The 26,476-nt window shown below is 55.4% G+C and overlaps 2 protein-coding genes across 3 annotated transcripts in view; one reads left to right on the top strand and one right to left on the bottom strand.

Annotated features, from left to right (window-relative positions):
- Positions 1-4,478, top strand: part of ONECUT3 (one cut homeobox 3) — a 28,304-nt gene extending 23,826 nt beyond the window's left edge. Inside the window, exon 2 of one of the 2 annotated variants that reach the window (XR_002433057.1) lies at positions 2,368-2,450. Coding sequence is in view for 1 of the 2 variants with exons in the window: in XM_021378959.1 (XP_021234634.1) it covers positions 2,368-2,660 (293 nt within the window). In the remaining variant the exon portion in view is untranslated. Of the gene's footprint in view, positions 1-2,367 lie in introns of both variants that reach the window. The other variant, XM_021378959.1, reaches the window with a different exon arrangement.
- On the bottom strand, positions 7,059-25,636 carry ATP8B3 (ATPase phospholipid transporting 8B3). The gene is made up of 28 exons (XM_021378896.1): positions 25,488-25,636; positions 23,782-23,845; positions 23,380-23,471; positions 22,855-22,968; positions 22,310-22,408; positions 21,810-21,871; positions 21,260-21,332; positions 21,090-21,160; positions 20,471-20,553; positions 19,711-19,869; positions 19,429-19,517; positions 18,799-18,992; positions 18,297-18,505; positions 17,468-17,502; positions 17,196-17,352; positions 16,266-16,454; positions 16,078-16,190; positions 15,500-15,664; positions 15,105-15,216; positions 14,733-14,808; positions 14,058-14,181; positions 13,151-13,415; positions 12,357-12,580; positions 11,801-11,884; positions 11,466-11,705; positions 11,094-11,232; positions 10,669-10,799; positions 7,059-10,561 (listed from the first exon to the last, which is right to left on the bottom strand). Exons 2-28 carry the CDS (start codon positions 23,834-23,836, stop codon positions 10,265-10,267), a joined length of 3,651 nt encoding a protein of 1,216 aa, XP_021234571.1. The 5' UTR covers positions 23,837-23,845; positions 25,488-25,636; the 3' UTR covers positions 7,059-10,264.

The raw sequence follows: 26,476 nt of genomic DNA, 5'->3' as shown, positions 1-26,476 counted from the left end.
CTGAGCTGCGTCAGCAGGAAAATAAATTAATAAATAAGCAAACGAGCACAGGAAACGTGGGATGCGTCCGCTGCTGCGTTGTGGGCCAAAAATAAGGGGAGGATGGAGGGATGCAGAGCGGAGCATCGCCTCTGTCCGGGCAGTGCTCAGCAGTGGTCCTGGAGCTGGGTCATGGTTTGATCAGCAAGACCCTGATGGTCAGCGCTTGCCTTGGAGCTGTGGGTTATTAATGGGTGACTGGCTTGTAATAATTACTTGTAATAATTGAAGCAGAGAAGGAGAAAAGTGGGTTTGGAAAGCCGGAATGCTGGGTGATGGGCTGGCCATCCAGCACCGACAATGGGAATGGGCGCTGCTGGGCCAGCACCGTGGCTTTACTGGGATTGCAGCGGGCACTTCCCGTGGGGGCATGCCTGTGTGTGCATGCACATCTCACATCACTGGACGTACCTGCTGCGTACCCCGTATGCATCTGTGTGGAGCACACGCCGTCTGTGCAGGGGTGGGTGCCAGCATGCCAGGGGGACACGGGGGGGGACACAGGGAGGGCACGTGGTGGGGGGTGGGCACACCGGGGTGAAGATGCAAGAGGGTGGGGGGACCAATTCGTTATCGGGGGCGTTTGGGGAGGGATCTTCTTTAATTTTTTTTAATTCGTGTCTGAAAAAAAAAAAGAAAGAAAAGGAAAGAAAAAAGTCAATTTTTCTATAAAGGCTTTTTTGTTTTTGTTCTTTTTGCAAGCATCTGATGGTCATAGGGTAGGTTTCCACTCAACCCTTCTCTGCTGGCTGTTTGAGGATGGTAACCCTGGGATAGGCTGCAGCAGGGCTGGGGCTGCCCCATGGCCCCATGGGTGCTGCTTTGCAGCCTCTGGACTCATGGCATTTTGCAAACCCTGTGGGGGGGGGGTAGGGGAGGGGGAAGGCTTTCTGCTTCAGGGGCGGCTGATTTGGATCCAGTGCCAGCTGAGGAGCGAGCCCAGCAGCTGGGGAAAGGAGGTTAAACGTGCTGGGTGAATGAATGACCTGCTTTGCTGAGGTTTAGGTCTCCCCAGCTTTGGGTGGAAGGGGTGGCTGTCCTCTCTGAGTTCAACGTGGTGCAAAAAGGTTCCGTAGTGCAGAGAAGATGACGAAAAATCAAAGAGAGACATTGCTCATTCTCTGGCTAGGAAGAAGTGGCTTCCAGCCCGCTCCCATTGCTCCCAGCTGCACGGCTGCCTGCTGCTCTGCCCTGGCAGTGGTTTGTAGGGCAGGCAGGAGGTCAGCTAGGCAATACCCAGCCACAGACCCATGGCGCTGCCCCATTGCTGCTTTCAGTTTCAGCCTCTGGCTCCTCTGAGCTGTGCAGCAGTTCAAAGAGGCTCCTGGAAGTGCCTGCAAGTGGACATCTGTCCTCCACCCACCTCTGGACAGTGAATGTCTCCAATGACCTGTGCCCTCCCTGCAAAGTCTTTTTGGAAGAGCCAAACCAAGAAACCCCAAAGGCTGAAAACTGCTGCTGCTTTGGGCAAGGGTGGGACTTTCCTCAGGCAGTCTTTAGACCATGCTTTTGTGATTCTTTTGTGAGCTTCCCAGGAAGAAAGAGCGTGTTCCCAGCCTTGCAGGGCCTTGTCCATGCCCTTCACAAGCCCTGACCCAGCCAAGTCCCTGGGCACCCTATGTCCTGACCAGTCAAACAAGGGAGGCTGCAGGGAATGCTTTTAATTAGATGCTGGCTCATCCTGACACACGGGCCAGCAGATCCATTGGTGAAAGCACACTAGGAACCTCAGTATCTTGTGTTTTCAGACCACTCTGGCTATTCTCCAGCCTTTGGAGCTAGAAAAACCCTTTCCAGAGGAAGTGAAAACAGGATCGATCATCCAGTCCATGCCATGAGATGTCCACTGCAGTCCCCAGCATCCCCACCCCCAGCTGTCCTCTGTGTTTCAGATCCAGAAGCTGGATGTGACAGCCAAGAGTGGCCCCTGAGTCCTGCAGTGAGATCTGCAAAGGAGGCAGTGGAGACCAGAGCACAGCAAAGGAGGCAGGCTGATGGATAACCCCCATAATTTAGGAACAGAGCAGCCCCAATAGCCAGGCTGTGGGAGCAGAGTCAGCACAGGAGTTCCTCAGTCTCTAGCCCCAGGGTCAGCAGCAGATGCTGAGGCTTGGGGTGCTGGGTATCTGGAGGTGCTGGGCTTCCCCCAGGCTTTGCTCACGCTGCTGCTTGGGGAGGCCCAGGGAGGAAGAGGAGGGAGGCAGCCGAGGGAGCGATGGGCACAAAGCCAGCAGGTTCCTTGGAGGGAAGGAAGGGCCAGGCAGCCTGCAAGCAGGCCAGGGCGGTCAGCACCGATTAATGGCCCTGTTCTCTCTTTTGAACGTCTAGCTTGCAAACGCAAGGAGCAAGAGCAGCAGAAAGACAGGAGCCTGCAGCCCAAGAAGCAGCGGCTGGTCTTCACGGACCTCCAGCGCCGCACCCTGATCGCCATCTTCAAGGAGAACAAGCGCCCGTCCAAGGAGATGCAGATGACCATCTCACAGCAGCTGGGCTTGGAGCTCAACACCGTCAGCAACTTCTTCATGAACGCCCGCCGGCGGTGTATGAACCGCTGGCAGGAGGAGCCAGGCACCAACCCCGGGGTCCCCTCTTCTTCTACAAGCACTTTCTCCAAAGCATGATGGCCCCCAGCCCCCCCTGCCCCTTCCCGGACATCCTCCTCATGACAAAGCCAACTCAGCCTCGTGCGCATGCCCCATTTGGGGTGGGTGCTTTTGGGCACTGCCAGTCCCCCACCCTGAGCCGGAGTCCTGCTGCCACCTCCACCCAGTTTGAGGAGCAGGGATGAGGGTTGCAGCTGGGCCAGCTCCTTCCCATGGAGGGCTCTGAGGAAAGCCCCATGGAGTTGGGATGGGGGATGGAGGAGAGGGAGAGGAGCTGCTTGGGGATACCTTGTCTTTGCCCCCCCTGCCAGAGTCCAGTCTTTGGGGATAGGGGCACCCCGTCCCCTCCTGTGCCCCCCGCAACCTCTACCTCCACCACAACACCCACAGTGTTGGGATAAAGGTGGGGGAAGTGCAGGAGGAGAAGTTGTGGGGCTGGTCTCTGGTACAACCCCAGCTTGCCAGGTCTGAAATCCCCATTACTTAAAAGGGGATAAGCAGGGAAAACACTCTCTGGGTGCCTGGAGGTGACCCCAGGTCTCTGCTTGCTGAAGCTCTTTGCTCCCGTAAGGCACAGCAGGTTTTCCCAAAGCAGCTGGAGCCTCTTCCCCACTGAAACGCAGGCTCTCCTCTCCCTTGGAGCTGTTGGAAACCCAGCCAAGGGCAGCCCCACAGCCTCCCTCCATGGGCACCTTCCTCACCCTCCAGAGACCCCCAGGAGCACCCACCCCACCAGACCCCCCTGCACACCCCGACCCATTCCTGGGTCCCCCCGAGTGGCTCCGCGTGTCCGAGCGTCCCCAGCGGCACCGCGGCCGCTCCACCCACGCAGGTCAAGAAGCACATTTTAGCTACAGAAATCGGGTATTTAAAAATATGAATTCTTTGAGAGGAGATGGGAGGAGAGACTTGGAGCGAAGAATCGCGTCTTTCCCGGCAACCGGCTTGGGGCCGGGCTGGCTCCAGCATTTGCCACTTGATTCCTGGTTCACTTTTGGGTTGAGGAATGAACTCAGACAAAGCAGTTTTGTTGGCTTTGTGTCTTGCCCCGTCCTCCCCTCCACGCGCACTCTTGCCCTCACTCCGACCCTTGTCTTCATCTCTGTTACCAAAGAAATTGCAAAACCAAAAACCCAACCGAATCCCTCCCGGGAGGCGGCGTCAGAGTGCGGTGGAGAAGGAAAATCCCACGGACCTGGTTGCGAAATCCTGCGTGTGAGAAGGGGAAAACTCTCCGATGAGCTCGAAAGGGAAAAAAAAAAACCCACAACCACCAAACCCCACCGGGATAACAACAGAAACCACAACCAAGCAAGCTCTACGCAACGACCGGCAAATTTACCAAAAAAAAAAAAAACCAACAAACCAACAAATGAAAAGAGATTTTTTTTAAATTTTTTTTTTTTTGTGCCAATTAACAACCTGCCTTAAACGCGCAATTCTGGAGCAATGGTACTAGCTTCAAAACGATCGTTCCCTCCGAGCTCTTGATGGTGACTTGTGCCATATGAAAAGCAATCACGAGGCCAAACCCTTGCATTCAGCCACTGCCTGGCCCCGCTGGCTCCGTGCTGTCCTTGGGGGTCGGAGGGGCCACGGGGACTGGGAAGGGCTGAGGGAGGCTTGGGGATGGAGGGGAAGGCCAGGTCCCCCCTGCCAGCCCCATCAGTTGGGGAAAAAGAGAAATCCTCCAAAACCAACCCCAAAATAATAATGATAATAATAATAATAATAATGGGACACTATTGAATTTATGCGGGTAAAATAGTACCATCTGTGTTCTAGCGCTATGGTTTCTTCGATTCACTTTACTTTGAGAGCGATCTGTTGTGTAACAGGAAGGCACCTTGTTGAAAAGAAGGAAAAAAGGAAAAAAAAAAAGTGTCTGTGTACACCAAAAAAAACCCAAAAACAACCCCCCCCCCAAAAAAAATAATAATGACGAAAGAAAGGACAAAAGAATGAAAGAGAGAAAGGAAAAACCCTACAAGCAAAGCCCTGACCCACCGCAGGGTTTGGGGATGAATTTTGGGATAGATTTACCAAAGAGCCGATGGGGAGGGTGGGAGGTGGGGGTCAGTGTGGGCATGGCCCCACACACCGACCCGGCCCATTGCCAGGGGGAGCGGATGAGTGAGAGGGAGGAAGAAGGGCCGGGAAGGGGCAGGTGCCAACCAGAACCCGAAAAGAACGGCGAAGAGAAACTCACCCCCCGCAACCCGCTCCCCAGCGCTGGCGTTCCCCTGACGTTGTTTCTTCTTGTCTTGTCGTGACGTGGTGACGATGGGGGTGGCTTCCTGACCCCCATCGGGTAGTATTCAAAGGGCTGAAAAGCCAGGAAGGGGGCCTTGGTTTGGGAAGTGAAAAACACGCAGAAACAAAACAAAACAAACAACAACAACAACAACAACAACAACAACAACAAAGAAAATAAGGGGAAAAAAAAGGAAAACAAAACAAAACAAAAAGTACCAAAAAAAGAAAAAAAAAGAAAGAAAGAAAAAAAAAAAAAGAGTAATTGCCACAGGCCCTCAAGGATGCAAAGACATTTCTAGTGAGAACCCGAGAATAAAGGCTACCTCACTTGAGTTTTCAATTTTCGTGATTTGAAAATCACGTCTGATACCAAAGATTTTGTTGCCTTGTCTGGTCTGTGCTGGCAGCGCCGCTTTCCCTGCGCCCCGCGAGTCCCCCCCCCCCGAGAGCGAGAGAAGGCGAGCGAGCATCCCCGGGATGGCGGCGTGGTCGATGAGTGCCTTTTTCTTGTACCAAAGGTGTGTGGCCATTTCTTTGCTCCTCCGCTTTTTTATTTTTTATTTTTTTTTTGCCCTGAAGATTCACCGTTACCTCAGCTCTCCAAACGGATGGATTCTGGCAATTCTTGTAGTCTTTGGGTGTTGGGATGGAGAAAACAGAAAGCCAAACCCTTGTCCTATTGGAAGAGAAAGCATTTCCCTTCCCTCTCGCTGCGGTTTTCCCATTGTGTCCCCCCCCCTTCAGATGCCCCCAGTGTCCCCAGTGTCCCCCATTTGCCCCAGCACACTGACCTGGTGGCTTGGTGTCCTCTCGGGGTCAGCACCATGGCCAGCTCTGCTCTAGGACCGTGCGGAACCCAACCATAGAATGGCTTAGGATGGAGGGGACCACAGAGACATGGATTCCACCGTGGATGTTTCTTTCCTGCTCAGCTCAGGCTGGAGCTTCTGTTTCCCTTTTTGGTAGCACGGAGAGGGTTTGTGGCGTTGCTCACCACTGACTTTCTCCGAACCCTTCTTTTGGAGCTAAGTGCTCCGGGAGGAAAGGTTTCCAGGTTCCCATCCACCACTGTTGGGTGGGATGGGAGCAGCTCTGCTTTAGGAAGAGGCAATGGGGGGGACCCTCAGGAGAAGATGCTCTTCCACAGAAATCCCCCAAAGCTTGGGGAAATCTTGGGTCGGGTTGCACCTGCTTGGCTCTTTGTGTTGGTTTCCCTTTCTTTCTGGGTGAAGCCTTCCAGGAGCACTTTGCCAGCTGCACAACCCCAGCAGGCTCCATCTGCTGCGTCTCACGGGGAGCGGCTCCTTTAGAACTGGACCAAACTTGGCCCAAATCACAAACCCAACTGGGAGTCCCTCCATGGGGACACCAGGAGCCATCCGCAGCCCCTGCGCCCCACAAAGAGCAGGTCAGAGCATCCCCATCCCCATACCCTCCACACTATTGCCTTGACCAGATCCTGCCCAGCCCCACTTCTCCCTAACACCCACATGGCTTGTGATACCAAAGACGTTCTCTATGCAGGAGAAAGCCTTCTTTTCCACCCAGCACAGACCTTACAAGCCTTTGACAATGTTCTCTGAAATACCTCAAAATATTTAATGTATAGTTTATGTGATAAAAAAAAAAATTACTTAGCTAGTTTTTGGAATTTGTGACTTGAAGCTTTATACTGTTAAATTATAATTTTGCAGAAGACGGCATGTTCTTATTTCTTTGACGCGTTCAATGGGAGACATATTGAATGTTAAGGAAATGAAAGCTGGGTAGTTTCACGATGAAAAAGAGAGAGAAAGAGAGAGAGAAAGAGAGAGAGAAAGATTTAAAAAGGACCCTTGGAGTTTACAGATTTCATATTTAAACAAGTCCTTTTAAAAAAAAAAGAAAAAAAAAAGAAAAACTAATAACGATGACGATACCTTTGCGTTCAGATGTGTTACTTTTCTCTGAGTCATGTCGTACGAGAGTATTTATTATATGTGTTCTGTGTTCAAATGTAATTTAAAGAAGACAAAAAAAAAAGACAAAAAAAAAAAAGACAAGATGAGAATTTGATTTATGCATGAAGAAATATACTCTTTCTTGAAGTAATGTAATAATTATTCGGGGAGGGGTGGTCGGGTGGGAGCGGGAGGGGACAAACTGTGCTTTTTTTGTCCATGACTTTTGGGTTGATTAAGAATTTTCTGCATGGATCGCCATATTTATTTTTCTTTTCTGAATCACACAATTATGGGAGAGCCGTCCTTTACCCCCTCTGTTGGTTTGTTCGCTTCTTTTCTCCCTTTCCTTTCTCTGCACATTGTATTGTCCCCATAGGGGATGGTGTAGGGGCTGCAGGGGGTTGTGGGGGCACACGACCCATGCCCAGCAAATCGTCTACGGGTGTCTGGGGCATGGGACCCCTGTGTGTGCCCACCCATGCCAAACCAACCCCGCCAGGTCCCGCGCCTCTCAGGTTTGGGGATTTTTTTGTGCTTTATCCAGATCTGTGTGTCAAAGCCCAAGTGTCTTCATGCAGAAGAGAGACAGAGACAATCAGCCGCCGTCACCTGAGTTTGCAAAGCTCTGGGCTCCTCATGTGCTCTGAGATGAGGGAAATGGCCCCGATGCCCCATCAGTGCCCTCCTCCCCACGCTGCAACCATTCTGGGCAATGGAAGCTTGTCATGTTGAGGATGGTGACACTGAACCGGGCTGCCCAAAGGTGTGGATGCCCCATTACTGGAAGTGTTCAAGACTGGGTTGAACAGGGCTTTGAGCAACCTCATCTGGTGAAGGACGTCCCTGCCCATGGCAGTGAGTGGGACTGGGTGATCTCCAAGGGTCTCTCCCAACCCAAACCGTTCTGTGATTGTTTGATGGCCCCGAGTTGCTCTCCCTTGGGGTGGCCTTGAAGACCTGCCTCCGTCCTTGCCTTTGCTTTAAAATGCTGATTCTTCATTCTTCTTCTGCCTCTTCACTTCTCCATCCTTCATCTCTGTCACTAAATGTGGCCCCAAAGCTCAAACGACTGCAAGGAACAAGATCTCAGCTTCTTTGCACCCCACCAACACGGTCCCCAAAAGCATGATAGCGTTCATACCTGCATCTTCTTCAATGCAGCATCCTGCAGCCTTCATCTTCCTCATGGTTCTCCATCTAAACAACCCTCCTGGTGTCCTCTGGGGAGCTCTGTGTCCCCTTGAGTCTCAGAAATTCCTGCAAGACCTTTCCCAGCAGGGAAGTGTTGCTGTTTGGAGGTCCACCCCAGTGTTGCTCTTTGGATGCTCAGTCCTCGCTTCCAACCACACGAAGGTGTCACCAAGCTTAGACCCAACCCACAGCCACCAGTCCTAGGACCCTACAGAGCCCAGCTGGATCCCACCTCAAGAACAGAACCCAATGGTTTGAGACATCCCAGACGAGCTGAGCACCAAGTGCTGCCCTTGTTCTTCACCCACCAGCACCCACCGAACCAAAGGGGCTTTGCCCTGTGCTGGATCTGGCCTCGCCTGCTGCCCACACCTACCAAAATGCCTTGAGGAGCAACTTGCAATGATACCAAAGATTTTTTTTTTCCTGCAGGTAATGACAATCCGAGCTCTGTCCTAAAGACAATTCTCTCAACCAGGGTTGCCCTAGAAGAGCATTTTTGTGCTGTGGGGAGCAGGAGCAGAACTGGAGCCCAAATGGGCGCCTCAAGAGCAACAAGAGCAGCTCCTGCCTGGTGGGGGCCACCAGGTTTCAAAGAGCGCAGGGCTCCATGCTGATGAAGGACGAAGAAGAGGAGGATGCCTTGGACCTCCAGCCCCACCGAGTCCCACAGTTCAGCCTGGTCATTGTGCCCTCTTTCCATTGTGGAGGTTTGCAGGGATTTGGGTCATCCCGTTACTTGTGAAGCCTCAGGCTGGTTCTCACTTTAGGTAAAAAAAAATTTGAGTGAGGCAGCAATGTCTCCATCCCCACTGGGAGAGGAGGAGCAGAGGGCTCATGAACCTCAAAGCTGAGCTTCAGGAGTTGATGTCCCATGATAACCCAGCCAGGAGCTGAGCTACCCCAGTTCTATGGACGTCTCCAGTGATGGGACACAAGCACTGGGCCCGGAGATTGCACTTCCTGGTGCCAAGCCTGGGAGCTTCAGGACAAGGTCCTTTACACAACATCTCCCTTCTGACCAGAGCCAAAACCCATGGGGTCACCCACGGGAGTCAGCTCGAGGGGGCAATGGGGACATTTGCTCCTTTTCCCTCATCTCAGAGCAGAAGAGGCACTGGAGCCGGGGCTGGGGCTGGGCGTACGGATGCTTCAGTTCCTTTTGTATTATTTCTTCGTTCAGGGTTTTTTAAAGAAAGGAAATTAAAAATGCAAAGAGAAACAAATCTGTTTTTTGTTCGTTTGTTTGTTTTTCTTTCCCTTTTTTTCTCCCCCATGCATTTCTAAAGGAGAACAAGAAGTCAGGCAGAATTCCTCCTGCCCAGGAGGAGCCCGCAGCACCGGGTTTACCTGTCCACCCCCCCCACTGCAGCATCACTCGTTTTTCTGCATAGCAATAGGCACCGCTCGCTCCCATCCTGCTCCGGGGCCTGCACCCCTCTGTTTTTCAATGCCTTTTTCCTTACTGACTAAATTGGATTTTTTATTTATTATTATTATTATTATTATTATTATTTTGCTGCTGCTTCATTGTTAATCTCATGGGATAGGTTTTACTCTACAGCGAAATGCAATTGTTACTCCTCTGTGTCTTGCAATTATATTTGTTTAAGCTATTTACAAATGCTAAAAAGAGAAAAAAGATAATAATTAAAAAAAAAAAAAAAAGAGTCTTATGTGTCAGGCACTTTATCCAAACTGTGCTGTGTGCTCTGGAGTTTGTTCCTTGTTCTTTGCAATGACTCACGCAGGGGAAATTACCAGGAAACCGAACTCCAGCCTGTCAACAGGTTTTAAAAGAGAAAAAAAAAAATCTCTATTTGTTCATCCTCTACTGGTCATGACTGTGTTGTATTTCTGCAGCTTTCTGTTTCTTCAATAAATTATTTTCTAGTCATTCACCCCTGTGTATGTGTGTCCCGCGCTGGCACGGGGGCTTTTAATTACAAAAATGAGGATAAGAAACCAGGGTGATCCCGTCACCGAGTGGTTGTTTGCATGGCTCTCCTGCTGTCCCCAGGCTTTGGCTCTGCAGCATCCCATGGGCTGTGCACGGCCACCCCAGCACGGGGGAGTGGGAGGTGGCAGGGATGGGGGCATGGCACAAAGTGCACAGCACTGCCACGGGTTTGGGGACCGCTGAGCGGAGATTGCAAAGCAAAACCATCCACCCTGGATTCAGATGCCTCCAAGAGGAGGAAACCCCTTCGACCCCAGGAGGACGTGGCCGGGTCAGCTGTGGTGGGAGGGCCAAGCTGGGGTTGTCCCTTGGGGATGGAGAGTTGTGGTGGCACAGGTGTCATTGGTGGCATGGGTGCCCTTGGTGGCATGGGTGTTCCTGGTGGTGTGGGTGTTCCTGGTGGTGTGGGTGCCCTTGGTGCGCAGGCTCTCCCCGCGGGTGATGAGGCCGGCGTAGCCCTCCTGGTGGGAGAAGGCGTAGCTGGAACGGCGGTGAAAGGAACCGCAGGGGACGTGGGTGCGCAGCTCCACCGAGGGCTCCGGCTCCTGCCTGGCCTTCCAGCAGATCTTCTGCAAGGAGACAGGGGCCTGGTGACTTCCCTGCGGAATCACATCCATCCCACCACCAGCAACGCCCTTACTGGTCCCAGACGCTGGTCCCAGGGGCAGATCTGCACCTGCTGGATGCTGGTGTTGCCCGTGATGGCGTGGTACGAGCGGACGGCGAGCGAGGGGACGGTGTTCACCACCAAGGACAGCAGGACCACCAGCAGGATGTAGGGGTCGGTCAGGGCGTTCTGGGTGGCATCTGTGGGCCATGTTCAAGCAGCAGAGGTGGAGAGGAGAGAGAACAATGGTGAGGGGACAGCCCCACCCTCACAAAGGTGCTAAGGGGTCTAAACCAGAGTCAAAAGTCAAGACAGCAAGATCAAGAATTGGTCAATCTGTCGCTCAGGACCATATAACTAGAGGATCAGACCAAGGGATGTGATACAGCCAAGAGAAGACACGATCTACCAGGGGAACAGCTCCTAGCACGGAGCCCACAGTGGGCTGGCCTGGCTCTGGGAGGAACGGGCTGCAGGGATCTGGGGCAGCTCACCTGGAAAGCGGAAGATGGTGGGGGCAATCCTGAAGGCATCGATGCTCTGGGTCAGGAAGGAGAAAAGGCAGAAGAGCAGCAGGCTGGCTGAGACCATCAGAAAGGACAGCGCCGTCCAGAACTTAGTGTCCAGGGTGATCTGCGTGGACATACGACTCCTTGTGAAGGATGGAGGATGTACTTCCATTTGGCCACTTGTCCCTGCCCCACGGGAGGTCATCCCCAGCTGCACTGGGCAACATCACCACGTGCCTGGGGTCCCTTTGCCCTACAACCCAGGCTCCATTTGGACTGGTGGCTTCCAATCCCGCGTCCATGCCAACAGCTTCCAGTGCACAACCCATCCCCAGCTCAGACACAGGCAGCGCTCACCTCCACAAGGACTGACAGCAAAGCCGAGGTGGCCACCGTGACGGAGAAGGACTCGTAGTCCCCCACGGTCCTGCTGCCGACGCGGTCCTCGAAGGCCCAGAGCGCGATGTAGAAGCTGGCGAGCGATGTGCTGACACCGTGCAGGAGCGTCACGCTGAAAATGCGATAATTGAAGAGCTTGTCCTGCTGCCCAATGGTGTAGAGCTCGGGGAACTGCAGGCTCTTCTTGGCGCTCACGTCCTGCTGGGACACGGAGGGGGTAAAGCAATGTCCTCCCACCCTTGCCAGGTTTGCCCTCCAGGCACAGGGTTGGGTGCAGCCCGGTGGCCCCATACCTGTTCCAGAAGACCCACGGAAAGCACGGGGTAGGCGGTGTAGAAAACATTGTAGAGAGCAAGGAACCAGCCTTCGTAGAGAGGCTGTGGGGAGAATGAAGTGGCTGTGAGCTCCGTGGTGCTTTGGGAAGACTCAGGCAGGATGCCCAGGCACTGGGGTGAGGATAAGTCCCGCCTCAAATCCCATGGAAATCCCCATGGGCTTGTTCTGAGATCTGCATCAGCACTGGGGTGTCTGCAGCACTCTGCGGATCTATGGGATTCTGCTGTGGAGATGGGGCCGGAGCCACACACTGCACTGATAACCTTCATCCCTTAGGTAGAAACTCCCATTTTTGGGAAAACCTTGTGGCATATTTCCCTACGTACTTGTGAGGTTGAGCTGCTGCTCACAAGAGCTGCCAGTGCCTCCAAGGCCACTTCTCCCAGTCCCACAGCTCATGCGCAAGTAACCAGCTGCATCTCAGCCAGGGAGCCCCCAGAAATCAGGCAGGGAGGAAGGAGTCCGCGCTGGGGATGCAAAAACCCACAGGACAGCTGCGTTCCCATTGCTCACCTGGGCCGTGAACCCGCTGTGGAAAGCGAACCAGACCTGGGTCATGAGGCCGGCGAAAGTCTTGTAGAAGAAGTAGCGGAGGAACTTGCAAATGCGGAGGTAACCCCAGCGGCCGTGGACGAGCAGCAGGCGCTGCAGGTAGCAGAACCGCGCCAGGGCGTAGTCGCTGCACTGCACGGCTTGGACCCCCTCCATCCCACTGATGCCCACCCCGATGTCGGCAGCTGCGGAGGGTGTGAGACGTGGGCAGTGAGGGTTGAGGAGAGCCCTCTGCTGTAGTGCTTGGTTTCCCAGCTGATTGCGCCCAGGGCTGATGGGCAAAGGGGAAAAGCCCTCCTGAGTTGTCTGTTGTGTGCCATAGAGCGTGACAGCAGGCACAGCTGGGTGTGCAAAGAGCACAGCCCTGTGCTGGGGGCTGCTGGAGGGGCAAGTCTTAAAGACATCCCATTGCCCAAGCTGGCAGACCACCATGCCCCTATCCCTCGTCTTGTGCCTTTCAATTCCTTCCCAGCACAGCCACATGGCTAAATGGATTGGGAATTGGGTTGGAAACTGGTCTGGGAGTTGTGCTGGGAGTTGCATTGGGAATTAGGTTGGGAACTGGTCTAGGAGTTGGGTTGGAAACTGAGTTGGGTTGGAAACTGAGTTGGGTTGGAAACTGAGTTGGGTGTTCCTCTCCCAGCTCTTCACCTCAAAGGAGAAGGTGACACGGTGGAGATGGCAGGTGGGGCACCACCACCCCCTTCGGTTGGATGCGCTAGCCAAAAACCCACCAGCACATCCCCCAGCCTCACTTTTGATCATGTTGACATCGTTGGCCCCATCCCCAATGGCCAGCGTGGTGGCTTCCTTGTGCTTCTTCACCAGCTGCACGATGAGAGCTTTCTGCTTGGGGGTGACCCTGCAGCAGATGACGGCCTGGCAGCTGGCGGCCAGGTCCACAAAGGCCTTCTCCACCAGACTGCCCTGCTCCTGTGGGTCCATGGCCCCATGGCAAGCCAGCTGCTGCCAGAGCTGCCCCTTCTTCTGCAGCACCTCTCCTGTCTGGAGGATCGTGTCCTGTGGGGAGAGCATGCATGGTTGGGGCCCCAAACCAGGGCTGGTCAAGAGAGATGGGAGCTGTGGGTTCCCCCATAGCAGCAGGGAGGATGGGGCTGGTCTGAGCTCTGCATCCCCTTTTACCATAGGGACACAAATATGGGCATGGAGGGAGAAAACAACATTTCAAATTTAGGTTTTCTAAAGACTGCCAGGGATGTCACAGTAGGATCAGTGATGCTCTTGAATCTCTTAGGTGCATCAGAAAACCACTGTTTTCTCTGGGTTTGTCACGCAGTAGGCGCTCTTTGAGACCAGTTTGTCCCAGTATGACCAGAATCATAGAATCACGAAGGTTGGAAAAGACCTCTAAGATCAGCCAGTCCAGCTGTCCACCTACCACCAATACTGCCCACTAACCCACATCTCTAAGTACCACATCTACACGCTTCTTGAAGAAGAGCACATGAGCTCCCAGCAGACCACTCGGGCCGGGTGGGTGAAGCCCACCATCACTGCGTGATCGGCGTGAGGTCACCTCCTCCTCTAACATCAATTCCCCATCCCCAAACAGGGTTCCTGTGGCTTTTCCCACCCATTTTGGGGCACTTCCTTGTGCCTTCCAATTCCTTGGGGCAGAACCAGCCCCACGTGTCACCTTACCAGGAAGTCCCCGCTGATGACGAGAGCTCTCTTCTTGTGGCACAAAGGCTCTGGGTGCTGCTGCGAGACACAGTCACTGCCACTGATGTTGTTGTTTCTCACCCAGTAAGCCTCGAGGATCTTGCTGTGCAAGGAGGGCACATGGGGCATGTTGGTTGGCTTTGGCTATGACCCACTGGTTGGCCTTTACCATCTCAAAGCCAGGTCCAGGCAGGGCTGGTACCCAATGGTGGGAGCAGGAGGGGCAGAGAGGGGCTACGAGGGCTCATGAGGTGGGAAACCAGCCCTGGTGCGCATGGTTTAGAGGCCAGAGAACCAGGTTGAGCACTTTCTGGCCAAATCCTGCCAAGAAGAGATCTGTAGGTGCAGAAATGAATGGGGAAGACTGGAAAGGCATCAGTGGATGAAGATGGGGATGGGCACCCAGGCTGGGATGGGGAAGAAGAAGCATCTCCAGCTCTGCCCATCCTGCACGGGTTCCTATGCCCTTGGGTGTCATAGAATCACAGAATCACGGAGGCTGGAAATGATCTCTAAGGTCATCCAGTCCAACTGTCCACCTACCATCAATATTACCCACTAACCATGCCCCTAAGAGCCACATCTACTTGTTTCTTGAACTTCTCCAGGAACAAGCCCCCTGATGTCATGAACCAGAAGGTCACGATTCCTCACCTCACTTCCCTCTCCTGCAGGATCTCCATGTCATCCGTGAGCAGCTTGCACGCGTAGCCGACATTCATCGCGGTTTCTGCAACACGGGGGTGTCAGTGGGCTGTCGTGCCCCCCACCATCCCAGGGCAGCCCCCAGCCCTGGAGGCCAACAGGTGCTGGAGACTGCGCTCCAGCCCTATGCCATCATGCAGACGGCTTCCCCTGCCTCAGTTTCCCCACGGGTGACATGATCTGTGGGATGTGCTATTATTCTGTATTAAAGGGAATGGCAGAGCCCCACTATTGCTTCCTCCCAGGGTCTCATCTGATCTCTGGCCCTGGTTGGGGAAGAAACTGCAATGTGTTGATGGGTCTGGGGTTGGCTTCACTGACCTTGTTTGTCTCCCGTCAGCACCCACACTTTGATGTTGCCCAGTTGCAGCAGCTGGATGGTCTCGGGGACCCCTTCTTGCAACTTGTCCTCAATGGCCGTGACCCCAAGCAGCTGGAGGGAAGGTGCCGTGACATGGGGCAGGGGGTCAGGGCAAGGTGGAGGTTAACCCTGGATCCAAAGAGGGGTCCCTGCAGGATCCAGCTCCTTCCCATGGGTGGACACATCACAAAATCATCCCGAGGGCTATCTCCACCTGCCCTCCCACCCAGAGGACTGGTGTTGGGTTGGACACTTCCCCCTTCGCCCCAAAGAGCCAAACCCCATGCTGCTGCCCTCTGTGGGGCCAGTGGGGATCAGGGCAAGTGGTTCCTCCCCACCCCTGGCCCCATCCCACCTCCAGGTCCTGCTCCATCTCCTCGTGCAGCCTGTCCAGCTCGCGTGCTCGGCCCTGCAGCAGGACGTTGGCAGCGCGGTGCCTCCTGCCCCACTCCTCGTACTCTGCCTCGCTCAGCTCCTTGCTGGCCAGGCATAACGTCCTCAGGGTCTCCTCCGCAAAGCGCTGCCGAGATTAGACATCGTGTCCCCGTCAGCTCAACTCTGTGCTCCCATGGGACCTGAGGTCTCCTCTGGGCTCTGGCCGTCCCCCACCCTATGTCACCCCTGGGAGCACTCTTGCAATCATAGAACCAAAGAATTTCCCCGGCTGGAAGGGACCCATCAGGATCATCAAGTCCAACTCCTGGCTCCTTGCAGGAGCACCCAAAAATCAGATCCTACATCTGAGAGCGATGCAGCCAGCCCACACAGAACACCAAGGGGGGGTTTGGTGCCCTCAGCCACCGTCCCATGCACACTGCAGGCTCAGAGCAGAAGGGGGAAAGACAGAGTCAAATCCTAAAGCCAGAATGGAGAGAGAGAAGCACCGGGGCACCCAACCAAAGCCCCCTGCACCCCTGCTGCTGTGGGACTCACATCCAGAGCCTTCTCGGTGAAGTCCTGGTTGGGTCCCCGGCCCCGCAGCCTCTCCAGGATCACAGTGTCAGCCCCTTTGGTGTAGAGCCGGATCGTGCCCTGTGGGTCCCGCACTGGGAGGGAGAAAGGACAGCGCTGCTCTTTGCTGTCTCCACGCAAGGCACCATCCTGGTGCCACCTCCACTCACCCAGCACCGACATCCTCTTGCGATCGCTGTTGAAGTCCAGCATGGCCAGCACTTGGTACGTCCTCTTCACCCCCAGCTCGCTGATGGTGATGGTGTCTTGCGTTCGGGACAGGAAGACATACCCCAAGCTCCTGGCTGCCAGCACCAGAGCTTCCTCATCTGGAGAAGCCGCCTGATAAACCAGTTGGTCTGTGGAAGAGAAGCAAAGAGTGGGTGAGGAGACACCCAGCTGAGCATCTCGTACATCTCAGACATCTGGAACACCTCATTCTTGCACCAATGTTATCTATGGAGACCTTGAGCTACCAAGCTAGGGAAAGTCATAGAATAGAACTGTAGGATCGTAGAGCATCCTGAGCTGGAAGGAACCCATAAGGACCATTGAGTCCATCTCCTTGAGCTCCTTAGAATTATTTTTCTAAACATGTTCCAAAGAATAAAGGTTAAAAAATTCAGATATTCGGCACACCAAAACCTCAACCAATCCACCCAATCCATCTCATTTAACAAGCCATGCTTGGTTTACAGTCATATATACTTTTGCTGAAGATGATTTAAATCTACCATATCTTTAATTTTTAGACTTTTTTTTTAACTTTTGTTAAGTTAATAATAAGAGAAAATAATAGCTGTGTGAGTATAGTTTGTGTTCTTTGTCCTCACATGCGAGGACCACCACTCCCCGTGGGATCCTAACGCTGTTCCCAATGGGATCCCAACACCAAGCCCAATGGGATCCCAACACCACTGCCAATGGGATCCCAAGACCAAGCCCAATGGGATCCCAACACCGATCCCAGTGGGATCCCACCTCTGTTCCCAGTCCCTATCCCTATCCAACAGAGCACTCACAGCCTCGGCAGTTTGTATCAACAGTATCACAGCCCCCATGCCTCTAAGGGGACCCACTCATTGGGGACCCCAACCCACCGCCCCTCTCTTCCACCATGACGGTGTGGCAGAGGGCCAACAGCCGCAGGAACTCCCGCAGCACCGGGTCGCTGTCCCGATGGGCCGCTTCCAGGAGCCCCACATTGTTGGTGTCCGACGTCTTCTCCCCATGGCAAATCCTGGTCAACCCCGACCCCTACAAGAGGCATGGGCAAGCTGCAGGAACCCGAGACGCCAACAGAGAGGCCACCCTATAAGGCTCTGCCATGGCCCTGTTTGGCCCCATGCTACACAGGAGGGGAATTACGCACCGGCAGCTGTTTGTTCTCATGGCCCATGCCCAAACCTGCCAAAATAAGAAACAATTCAGTCACTGCAGGGCTGGGAGCATTGCTAGCAAGAGCTCCAAGCAGATTTTTTCTAGAAGGGATTGCTTCTTTTGCTGGCCAAAGGCTTGCAAGAAGGAACATTCAGTTCTTGCCCAGGGCCTATCCATTGTGAGTCACTGGGACATTCAGGTTTGATGTATTTCATTTTTGAAGAGCTCAGACTTTCTATGTTCTTCATTTTAATAAGGCAGGTCTGGCTTTCATCTGCATTGTCAGTTGTCAGAAAATGGAAAGGATCACGGCAGTGCTGCTATCAGAGGCGCAACGTGATACATCAGATAGGTAGAGGAAGATTGGGTTCATTCCTACTTAGAAACTTGGCCAGATGTTTTTTTCTCCTCTTTCCTTTTGTCACTGTCCGTTTGTCTCGGGTGTCTGATAAGGATCTCACGAAAAAGGAGCTCTGTGCTAAAGCTCTGCCCCTCACTGCTCTCTGAATGTCACTAATTAAGCACCAAGTGCCAGCTTGAGTAAAGGTAGCAATGAGAGAAGGAAGGAATTGGCAATTCTAGGGTTTCTAAGAGGGAAAAAGCAAGCAGAATCATTAAAAAAGCAAAGAGCATCACATGCACTCACCATAAAGATACATCGTAAATGGAAGGATGACTTCTTCACCTCTTGCACCACCAAGACCAACCCACTTGCCTCAAGCTTCCCAGCAAGCCAGAGAAGAGAAAAGAACCAAAGTGGCCTCAACCCAAGGTCTACCCAACTCTGGAATCCCTACCAACTTGGCACCACCAGAAGTTACCATAGATGGTCCCGTTGACACAGCATTTCTTGAAGCTCATGATGTTCTGTGTCAAGGTGCCCGTCTTGTCTGAGAAGATGTACTCGACCTGGCCAAGCTGGTCGTTGAGGCTGGTGTTCCTGGCTTTCGCTGGGATGTCCTTGACAGCGTAATACATTTCCAAATCCCAGTTGATAAAGAAGCTGTTCACCAGGTAGATGAATTCAAACCTAGAACAGAATGGAAAGGAGATATTGCCTTCATCAGTTGGTCATCTTCAGCCTGCCCCCTATTTCCAGCATCAGTGTGTGTGTCTTTGCATCTCCTTTCTGGCTTTTCTCTGGGATCACAACTCAATGCTGTCATGCAAAGGGAGCAGATGGGAAAGACTTGCCCAGGTGATGAACACCTTTTGTGGCAGCCCCACTTTGTTGCTGCAACCCAAGGTGCCAGGTGATGGTCAAAGGCATCAAAGGGAGAGGGGCACTGTGTGCTGGTTGCATGCAATCTCCGTCGTTCTTACGTGATGTACATGGACATGGGTATGATGACGCTCAGGAGGATGGTGAAGCCCCAGAAGCTGAAGAAGGCCTGCTTGGCAGGAGTCGTGTGCTTGTAGAGAGCAGCGAGGTAGCTGTGCTTCTCCTGGAACATCTTGGCCCAGAACCCTGAGGCAATGGCGAGGCACAGTGATGTGACCAGCAGCACCACGAAGATCTGACAGGGGAAGGCAGGAGGAGAATGGCACATCCCACAGAGCCTTCCCAACCAAGACCAACCACTGCCCCTTCCAGCCTGTCTCACTGCATCACTGTGCATGAAGCTGGAGGCAGACCACCAAAGAAGTTGAAGGCTATCCCGGGCTGAGATGAAGGATCATGGCGTAGAATTCAGCTGAATGCATCCACAACAAACACAGAGTGAAACCCAACTTCCCCACCCTCCTAACCCCAACCCCAACCCAACCCAAACCCAACCCTCCTAAGAGGAATGCCAGCAGCCAACTGGAGAAGTGATGACCCTTAGCCACCATGAACTGGACCAAGAGATGAGCAAAATACTTCAAGCTTAACAAAATCAGCATCGCCCAAGGAAGCAGTGTCTCACGAGGAAGCTTGTGAGCACCCCCAGGAGGAGTTTGCACAGCACTTACTATGACCACCAGGCGGTCCATCATGCGGTCCAGCTTGGTTTTCTTCCGCTTGATCTTTCCACAGTTCCTCATAATTTTGGAATCAAATCCTGGGCGAGAAATGTTTTACAAATAAAAGTCCTCCTTCCACCAATCTCAGCCCTCCTCTACCCATGGTCGACGCACGGCCAAGCTCTGAGCTGCACCGAGCAAGAGGAAACGAAAGGACATGGATCCAGGACATGATGCGGGTGAAATATAGGCAGGAATCCTGGATCCTGCCCTTCCTGAGCTGGTGCTCACCTGCATAGATAACCAAGCCGTAGCACGTGTCGGTGTTGCGGAGTTTGCAGCCCCGCAGCAGGATCCTTTCACCATCGAGCGCGTACGTCTCGCCTCTCCACTGCAGCACGCCGGTGAAGCTGTGCATGCGGCTGTTGGGCTCCTCGCAGGTCACACGCCCTGGAGCAGAGGACACAGTGCAGGTGTTGGCTATGGGGGAAACGCAAGGTCCTTTCTTTCCTCCAGAGAAGAGGATTTCTCAGGGGAAAATTCAGATTTTTCCAGTGCATCTTCCAGCTGTGGAATGGGGGACTCAGGTTAAGGGTGAGCCAGTGCACCAGGCTGCTGTGTCTGGTCTAGAAACCACCTTGCATAAAACACAATCCCCTTCATTCCCAGAGCTGTTGGCACAGCATCCTATGGAGGACCAAAGGGGAAAAATGCAGGGTCTGAGCTCAAGTTTGGGTGCTGAGAGCTTGATTCTGGTAGGAAAACAGACATCGAGCCAGGGGAAAGGTGTGCAAACCCAATGGTCCCCAACCTAACCCAATGGCTCCCAACCTGACCCAATGGCCCCCATCCCAACCCAACCCCAACCACGCTGCTGGGGAAGGGTCTCCATGCAGATGCTAGAGCAGGGACCACTCTCCAGCAGGAAAAGTGCTGAGTGATGGCGTTTGGTGCCTCTGGGGACAGACTGATGCCAACGGGAGACCTCTCGAGGCTGCCCCAGTGTGACCACGGGATGGCAGCCACATCCTCACCCATTTGGGATTCTCACCATTGAAGGCAGCCAAGCTCTCCTCACTCGTCAGCTCCTGGTGGGTGACCAGGAGGGCTTGTCTGAACTTTAGGTTTGTTTCCCTGCAAAAAAGAGCCAGCAAGGGAAGAATGAAACAACCCTACAGGGCGACAGCACTGTTAATTCTGCTATCGGGCCCATGGGACAGAAGCTGACATTAATTATTGGGTGATTACATGAGCAATGGCGATGAAAAGCAAGATAGGGAGCTATCATGGCAGACATCGAGCAGGATAAAAGCCCTGGCCCTGAGACCCTGTCATTAAATCATCCCACAGATGAGTGGGAGGGATGGGCAGCTGGGAGGGAATGGAGATGAGGAGATAGACCTGAGGTGATGAGCTGCTCTGCAGGGCGCAGGGCTTCCCCTGAAACTGTTGCCTCTAAATTTTCTTGGCCCTCCATTTTCAAAATCTGGGGGACAAAACGAAGGGCTTAGTCCATTTCCGCAGCGTCTGTAGGGCTGGCTGTTGGAGGAGTCCCACATGCCATGGTTTCTACAGGACTGGCAGCCTCCCTAGCACCCCTGACCCCCATTTCTGGTGGTCCCCAAGGCTGAAGACCTCAGCCCCCAGCTGGGACATCCACCACTCCTCACCCATCGATGTCGGAGGTCTCCACGTAGCAGAGGCTGCTGGGCTCTGAGCTGCACAGGAGGAGCATGTCGGCCTGGAGGAGCAAAGGGAGGAGGAGAGCGCCTGGTTGGGTCTCTCCTCGCTGAAGCCCCCCCCTTGGCACACCAACCACCAGCCCTGGGGCATCGCTCACCGGGACGAGGCTGTCCTTGCGCAGGCGGACGATGTCCCCAACGCAGACATCGCGCCATTTCTGCCAGCAGAAGCTGAAGGGGAATTCGGAAAGCATGAATATTGTAGCCCTGGAGCGTGGGTCACAGCAGGGTTAACACTACATCCATCCTCTGGAGCAGCCCATGGCTCTCCCGGCTTCTTGCTTGCATGGGCTCTGCACAGAGTTGCTGGTTCCTTTGCCATTGTTGTGGCATCTGTGGCCACCACTGCACGACCACACAGCACCACGAGTGGCACAGGACCGCTTTGTCACATCCACACCCCTGCAGCCATGGGTGGCAACCACACAGCCCAGCGCCTCTTGGACCCGCTGGGATATGATCATCCCTCCAGGGAAACTCCTGGGCCTGCACCAGATTTGGGGGGTGATGGAAGCTTGCAAGGCGTGGGGCCACCAAGCCCCTTCCCAGCTGCTGCACTCAGGGATGCTCAGCGCTTCAGATGGAGCCATCGCTGCACACTGCTCCACAGCAAGGAAAACATGAGCCCTTCTCCCCAGAGCCCCTTACCTCTTCCCAGACAGGATTTCGCATGGTCTGCTGTTGATGTTTCTGTCACTTTGGTGTCGGCCCTGCGCAGAAGGGAGAAAAAGAAATGGGTGGGCTGTGCCAGACTTTCTTGTCCCATGAAAGCAACCCTCCTATAACGCCATAACCTCTCCGGGTTCCTTAGCCCCAGGGTGGGATCTGCTCGTTGGAGCAATCCAGAGATGTGTTCTGATGAAGGAAGAGGCAGAAGCCCCCCCCCAAGGCATTCCTGGGGGCCAAACTATGAATACAGCTGTTGACTGGGGTCTTAAAGGTATCACCCCTAAAGGCAGGCAACCCTCTGGCTGCATCCCTTCAAAGGGAAAACACGAAGCGATTTGGATGTTGTAGAGCTGATGGTGCCTCCGGTACGTGGAGTGATGGCATCTCCCAAAATTTCCAGCCCACCCCACAGCAAAGGGCCCCGTTCTGCTGACCGCCCCCCCCCACACCCACGGCCTCTCCCCCCAACCCACACTCACGATGTCATCGATCAGGTCCCGTAGGGCGTGGATGGTGAGAAGGCAGCTAAGGGGGAAGAGCAGAGTGTACCAGGGCAGCGTGGAGATCTCAGGAAAGGTCTGGGGAAGGAGGAGGGCACCTCACTGACCAAACCCCCATCCCACCGTGGGACAGCTTAGGCCCCAGCTCTCCTCCCTCGGAGCGCCCAGTGATGGCAGGAACCAAGCTAAGGTCTGGGGAGGGATGGATTTTTGTCTGGCGGTTTTCTACACGATCTTAGCTTACATCCAAGCCCAACTGCTTGAATACAATCATATTTTCCCCCAGGTTCAGCCCCTTAGAGTTCCTGAAAGCCAATGAACACCACTGCGGACCAGTGCCCTTGAGACCATTTGACAGCATTGGTGCAAAAGGGGAACCCACGTCAGCTCTAGATCCCACAGCATCCATCCATAAAGGCCAGAGATGGGAACCTGAGCATCCCATCAGATGGATCCCTGCTCCAGATAACCCTCCCTTGATAACAGCCCCTCACGCTCGTGCTTCTCCCCCACACCCGTCTCACCTGCAGGAGGATGACGAAGACGAAGTAGACGTTGGCCGCGCGGTGGAACTGCTCGTAGAGGTTCAGCGGGAGGAAGGTCAGGACGTTGTACTTGGCCGTCCGAATGGCATTGCCCTGCGGAAAACAAGGGCAGCTTAAAGGCGAGGCGGGGGCACAGCGCCAGGACATAAAGCGAGGGTTTCTTTTCGAAAACGCCGAGAACGCATTTTTAGGAATTTTCGTCTTTTCCTGGCACGAGAGGTGCGTTCCCTTCTGTGAGAGCGAAGGGTCGCGCCGCTCCAAACCGAAATAAAGGATCGCGCTTCTGATGGTCTGACTCAACATGCTTGAGCAAACGCCCGAGCAAAACGCTCGTCATTCGGCTCTGAATTAAGAACGGTTTTGTTCAACCAGAACTTCTTCGCTGGGGACCGCGTTTGCGGCTCCGCTCTGCTGAGCATCGCTCTACGGCATCTGCCAGCTCACCGCCGCCACCGCGGCACCAGGTGCCGAGGAAGGGCCCGTGCTCGGCCCTGCCTGACTCACCGCGCGCTGCTTCTTGCTCCAGCAGAAGGCGAATCTCCTCCCGAGCTGCGCGGGGTGGGCTCTGTCGTTGGCCCGCACTTCCCAGGTGAAAGCTGGAAGAGCACACACGGTCACCCGCCGGCTGCCGGCAGCCACCCCCCCCCACCTCGCCCCCTGGGGACACTGGGACCGGTTGTGGAGCTCACGGTGAGCACTGCTGGGGAGCCAGGTTGCCCTAACGCTGTTGCTGAGGCTGCTCGTTCCCCTCCTGATGCCGTTCCTGCTAATGGGGGTACCAGCAAGCTGGGACATCCCAGCCACGACCCCAGCTCCTGCGCCCATCTGGCGGATCACCCTTACACCAGACCCCGCTCGGCTGTCCAAACAAGGGAACGTCCCGACCCACGCTCATCGCTCACCAACCTGGTTGCCCCTTTTTCTCACGCTCGCAGCCCGGGGCTGGGTCCTGCCCATCCATGACCAGGACCTGGGGATGAGGACACAGAGATCTGCACCGGGACCCACAGGGATGCCCCACAGCCGAGCTTCGCCCCGCCGGAGCAGGACACGACACAGGAGATCCAGATGCGTTCTTGACATGGACACACTTGAATGTCACAGAAGAGGTGACAGGACGGCATTGTTTTTGGAAGGTCCATCCCACCTTCGTCCTGTATGATCCCGATGCATCAGAAAAGAACCACCCCCCCCCCAGAATCCCATCCCCGCCGTTATGTTTTGCCTCATTCCTCTGCTCCCTTTGTTTGCCATTCACCCACGGGGGGGGGGGTCTCCTCCTCTCCCATCGCTCCCCATGGCGCAGGGCGATGCTGGGAGCCCCAGACCCCCGGGTGCCAACGGGGGTGCCCTCACCCCACACCAAGGTGACCCCAAAGGGCAGCACGGGCCCCAGGCTTTGTCCGAGAGCTCAGAGCAAAACCCAAAGCTTTCACCCACACCGTCATCCTCCTCCACCCCCCAGGGCTCTGCTTTTGTCCCTGCATCCTAAGTGACCCCCCCCAGACCGGCACGTCTGGGTCCCAATGAGGAGGATGCTGCAGAGAGGTGGGATGCTGCTGCTCTGCATTGCTCCAGGACGTGGCTGTGACAGCCCCCACGTGCACAACGCTTCCAAACCCCAAACTGTGACTGCTGCCCACCCCCCCTCACCCACCCCGCGCTCTGCTCCCAGGTGATGCCAAACGAGCTCGCTGCTCATTAAGCACCTGCAGACACGGGGCCCTCCGAGGAGCTCTGCGCACTGGAAAACAGCACAGAGCGCCCGACCCCACAGCCTGGGACCCCTCACCCCGCACCCCCCAGCACCCCAATGGCAGAGCAGGGTGGGGGTGGGGGGGCTCCTCTGTCTCTGGGGGTCCCACGGGCTCAAAACCGAGCGGTTCGTCCCGGCACACACATTGGGAATTCAACCCGAAGGAATCCCAGGTGGGGTTCGGCTGCCTGCGTTTCGGGGGGAGGCTCTGCAAAGCGGGGTGACACAGAGCCCGGCTCAGCCCCACGCGTGGGGGTTCCTGCAGGCAGGGGTTGGAACGCAGACGCTTGAGGCTGCTCCCGGTTCAATGGGGTCAGATGAAGGCGGAGGTGCCCGGTGCCACCGCGATGAGCAGTGGGTGTGGGTCGGAGCGGAAACGCCCGCGCATCCCGGCGGCTCCTGCCCAGGGAAGCTGTGGGGCTGTGAATTCCCCTCCTGACGCTGTTTGCTCACCCTGTCACCGCACCCGGCTGCTGCTTTGACCTGACCCCGCAGGAAAACATGACATCCCCAGCCCTATCCACAACCCCATCCCCAACCCCGTCCCCAACTCCATTCCATCCTTGTCCCCATCCCTGTCCCTGTCCCCAAATCCATCCCCAATTCCATTCCATCCTTGTCCCCATCCCCCTCCCTGTCCCCAACTCCATCCCCATCTTTGTCCCCATCCCCGTGAACCCAATCCCAGCAGCCAAGCCAGGACCGAAGCGCTGTCAGAGGCTCCCCCAGGGCAACAGAGACAGACACAGCCCCCAGGAGAACCCCTCCCCCCCCGGCCCCCAACGGCCGCTCACACCCATGGGTGCCCCGAAGGGGGGGGGGGGGTACAGGGAGAGGGGAGAAGCGGCCCCGGTACCTGCGCCGATCCCGGCCGTGGCCCCGCTGCCTGCGCCCTGCCCACGCGGGGCCGTGGGACAGCCCCCGCCACGCCACACCCCCGGCACCGATCCAACCCTCCTGGCGCGATCCCCGTGGGGCACCGCGTCCCCCGCCCCACGGCAGCAGCACGCAGCCCCACGCCGGCTCCGAGGGGCGGACAAAGCAGCAGGTGCCGGGGAGTGGGGGGCTGGGGGGAGCCCGCCCCGTTTGGCTCCATCGGCCCAAGGGAAGGAGCGGGGGACAGGAGTGACCCCACTGAGCTACTAGGGGAGGGGGGGGCTCAGATTTTGGACCCATAGAAAAGGAAACCGAAGCTTTGGGGCACAGCGGTGGCATCGGGGCCAGCGTCCCCAGAGCGGCACCGCGGGGCTGAGCGCTTCGTCCCAGCACAAGTCCCTGCCGCGGCGGTCCCGCTGTCGCTAGATTAATTGCTCGCCGCAATTAACCACAGAAACCCGGAGGCGATTAAGCAAGCGCTGGGCTGGCAGTGCATAAAGCACTCAGTGCACGGGAGCTCATAAACAACGCGTCCCCAGCCCAGGGACCCAGTGGGGTGGGCACTGTGCCCTTCCAGGCCCCACGGCGCCGTGGGGCAGAGCTGGGGGGCGGTGTGGGGTAACGGGGCTTGCAGAGCGGGGCAGCGTTCAATGAAGCGCGGCCGCTCAGGGCCCATTCATTTTTGATCTGAACTTTTTACCTTCATCTCTTTTCCCCCCCCCGTGCTGGATCAGCTCCTCCGCTCGGTGCATGGAGCCCTGCGCTGTGAGCGAGAGCAATGGGGGCTCTACCAGGCGGGGGGGGGGCAGCTATGGGGCAGGTGGCAGCTATGGGGCAGGGGCACAACCCAGGAGGTGCATCACGTCGTGCCCCACGTTGGGAGGAGGCAGAGGAAAATAACAGGCAGCAATGGAAGGGAGGCACCAGGCCCCAGCGGAGGTCAAGCAGAGCCAGACTCGGCCGCGTGCA

This window comes from Numida meleagris, chromosome 27 (assembly GCF_002078875.1).
Source record: "Numida meleagris isolate 19003 breed g44 Domestic line chromosome 27, NumMel1.0, whole genome shotgun sequence".
NCBI classification, from domain to species: Eukaryota; Metazoa; Chordata; class Aves; order Galliformes; family Numididae; genus Numida; species Numida meleagris.
The sequence above is the reverse complement of the archived record's forward strand: the minus strand, read 5'-3'. Positions and strand labels throughout refer to the sequence as shown.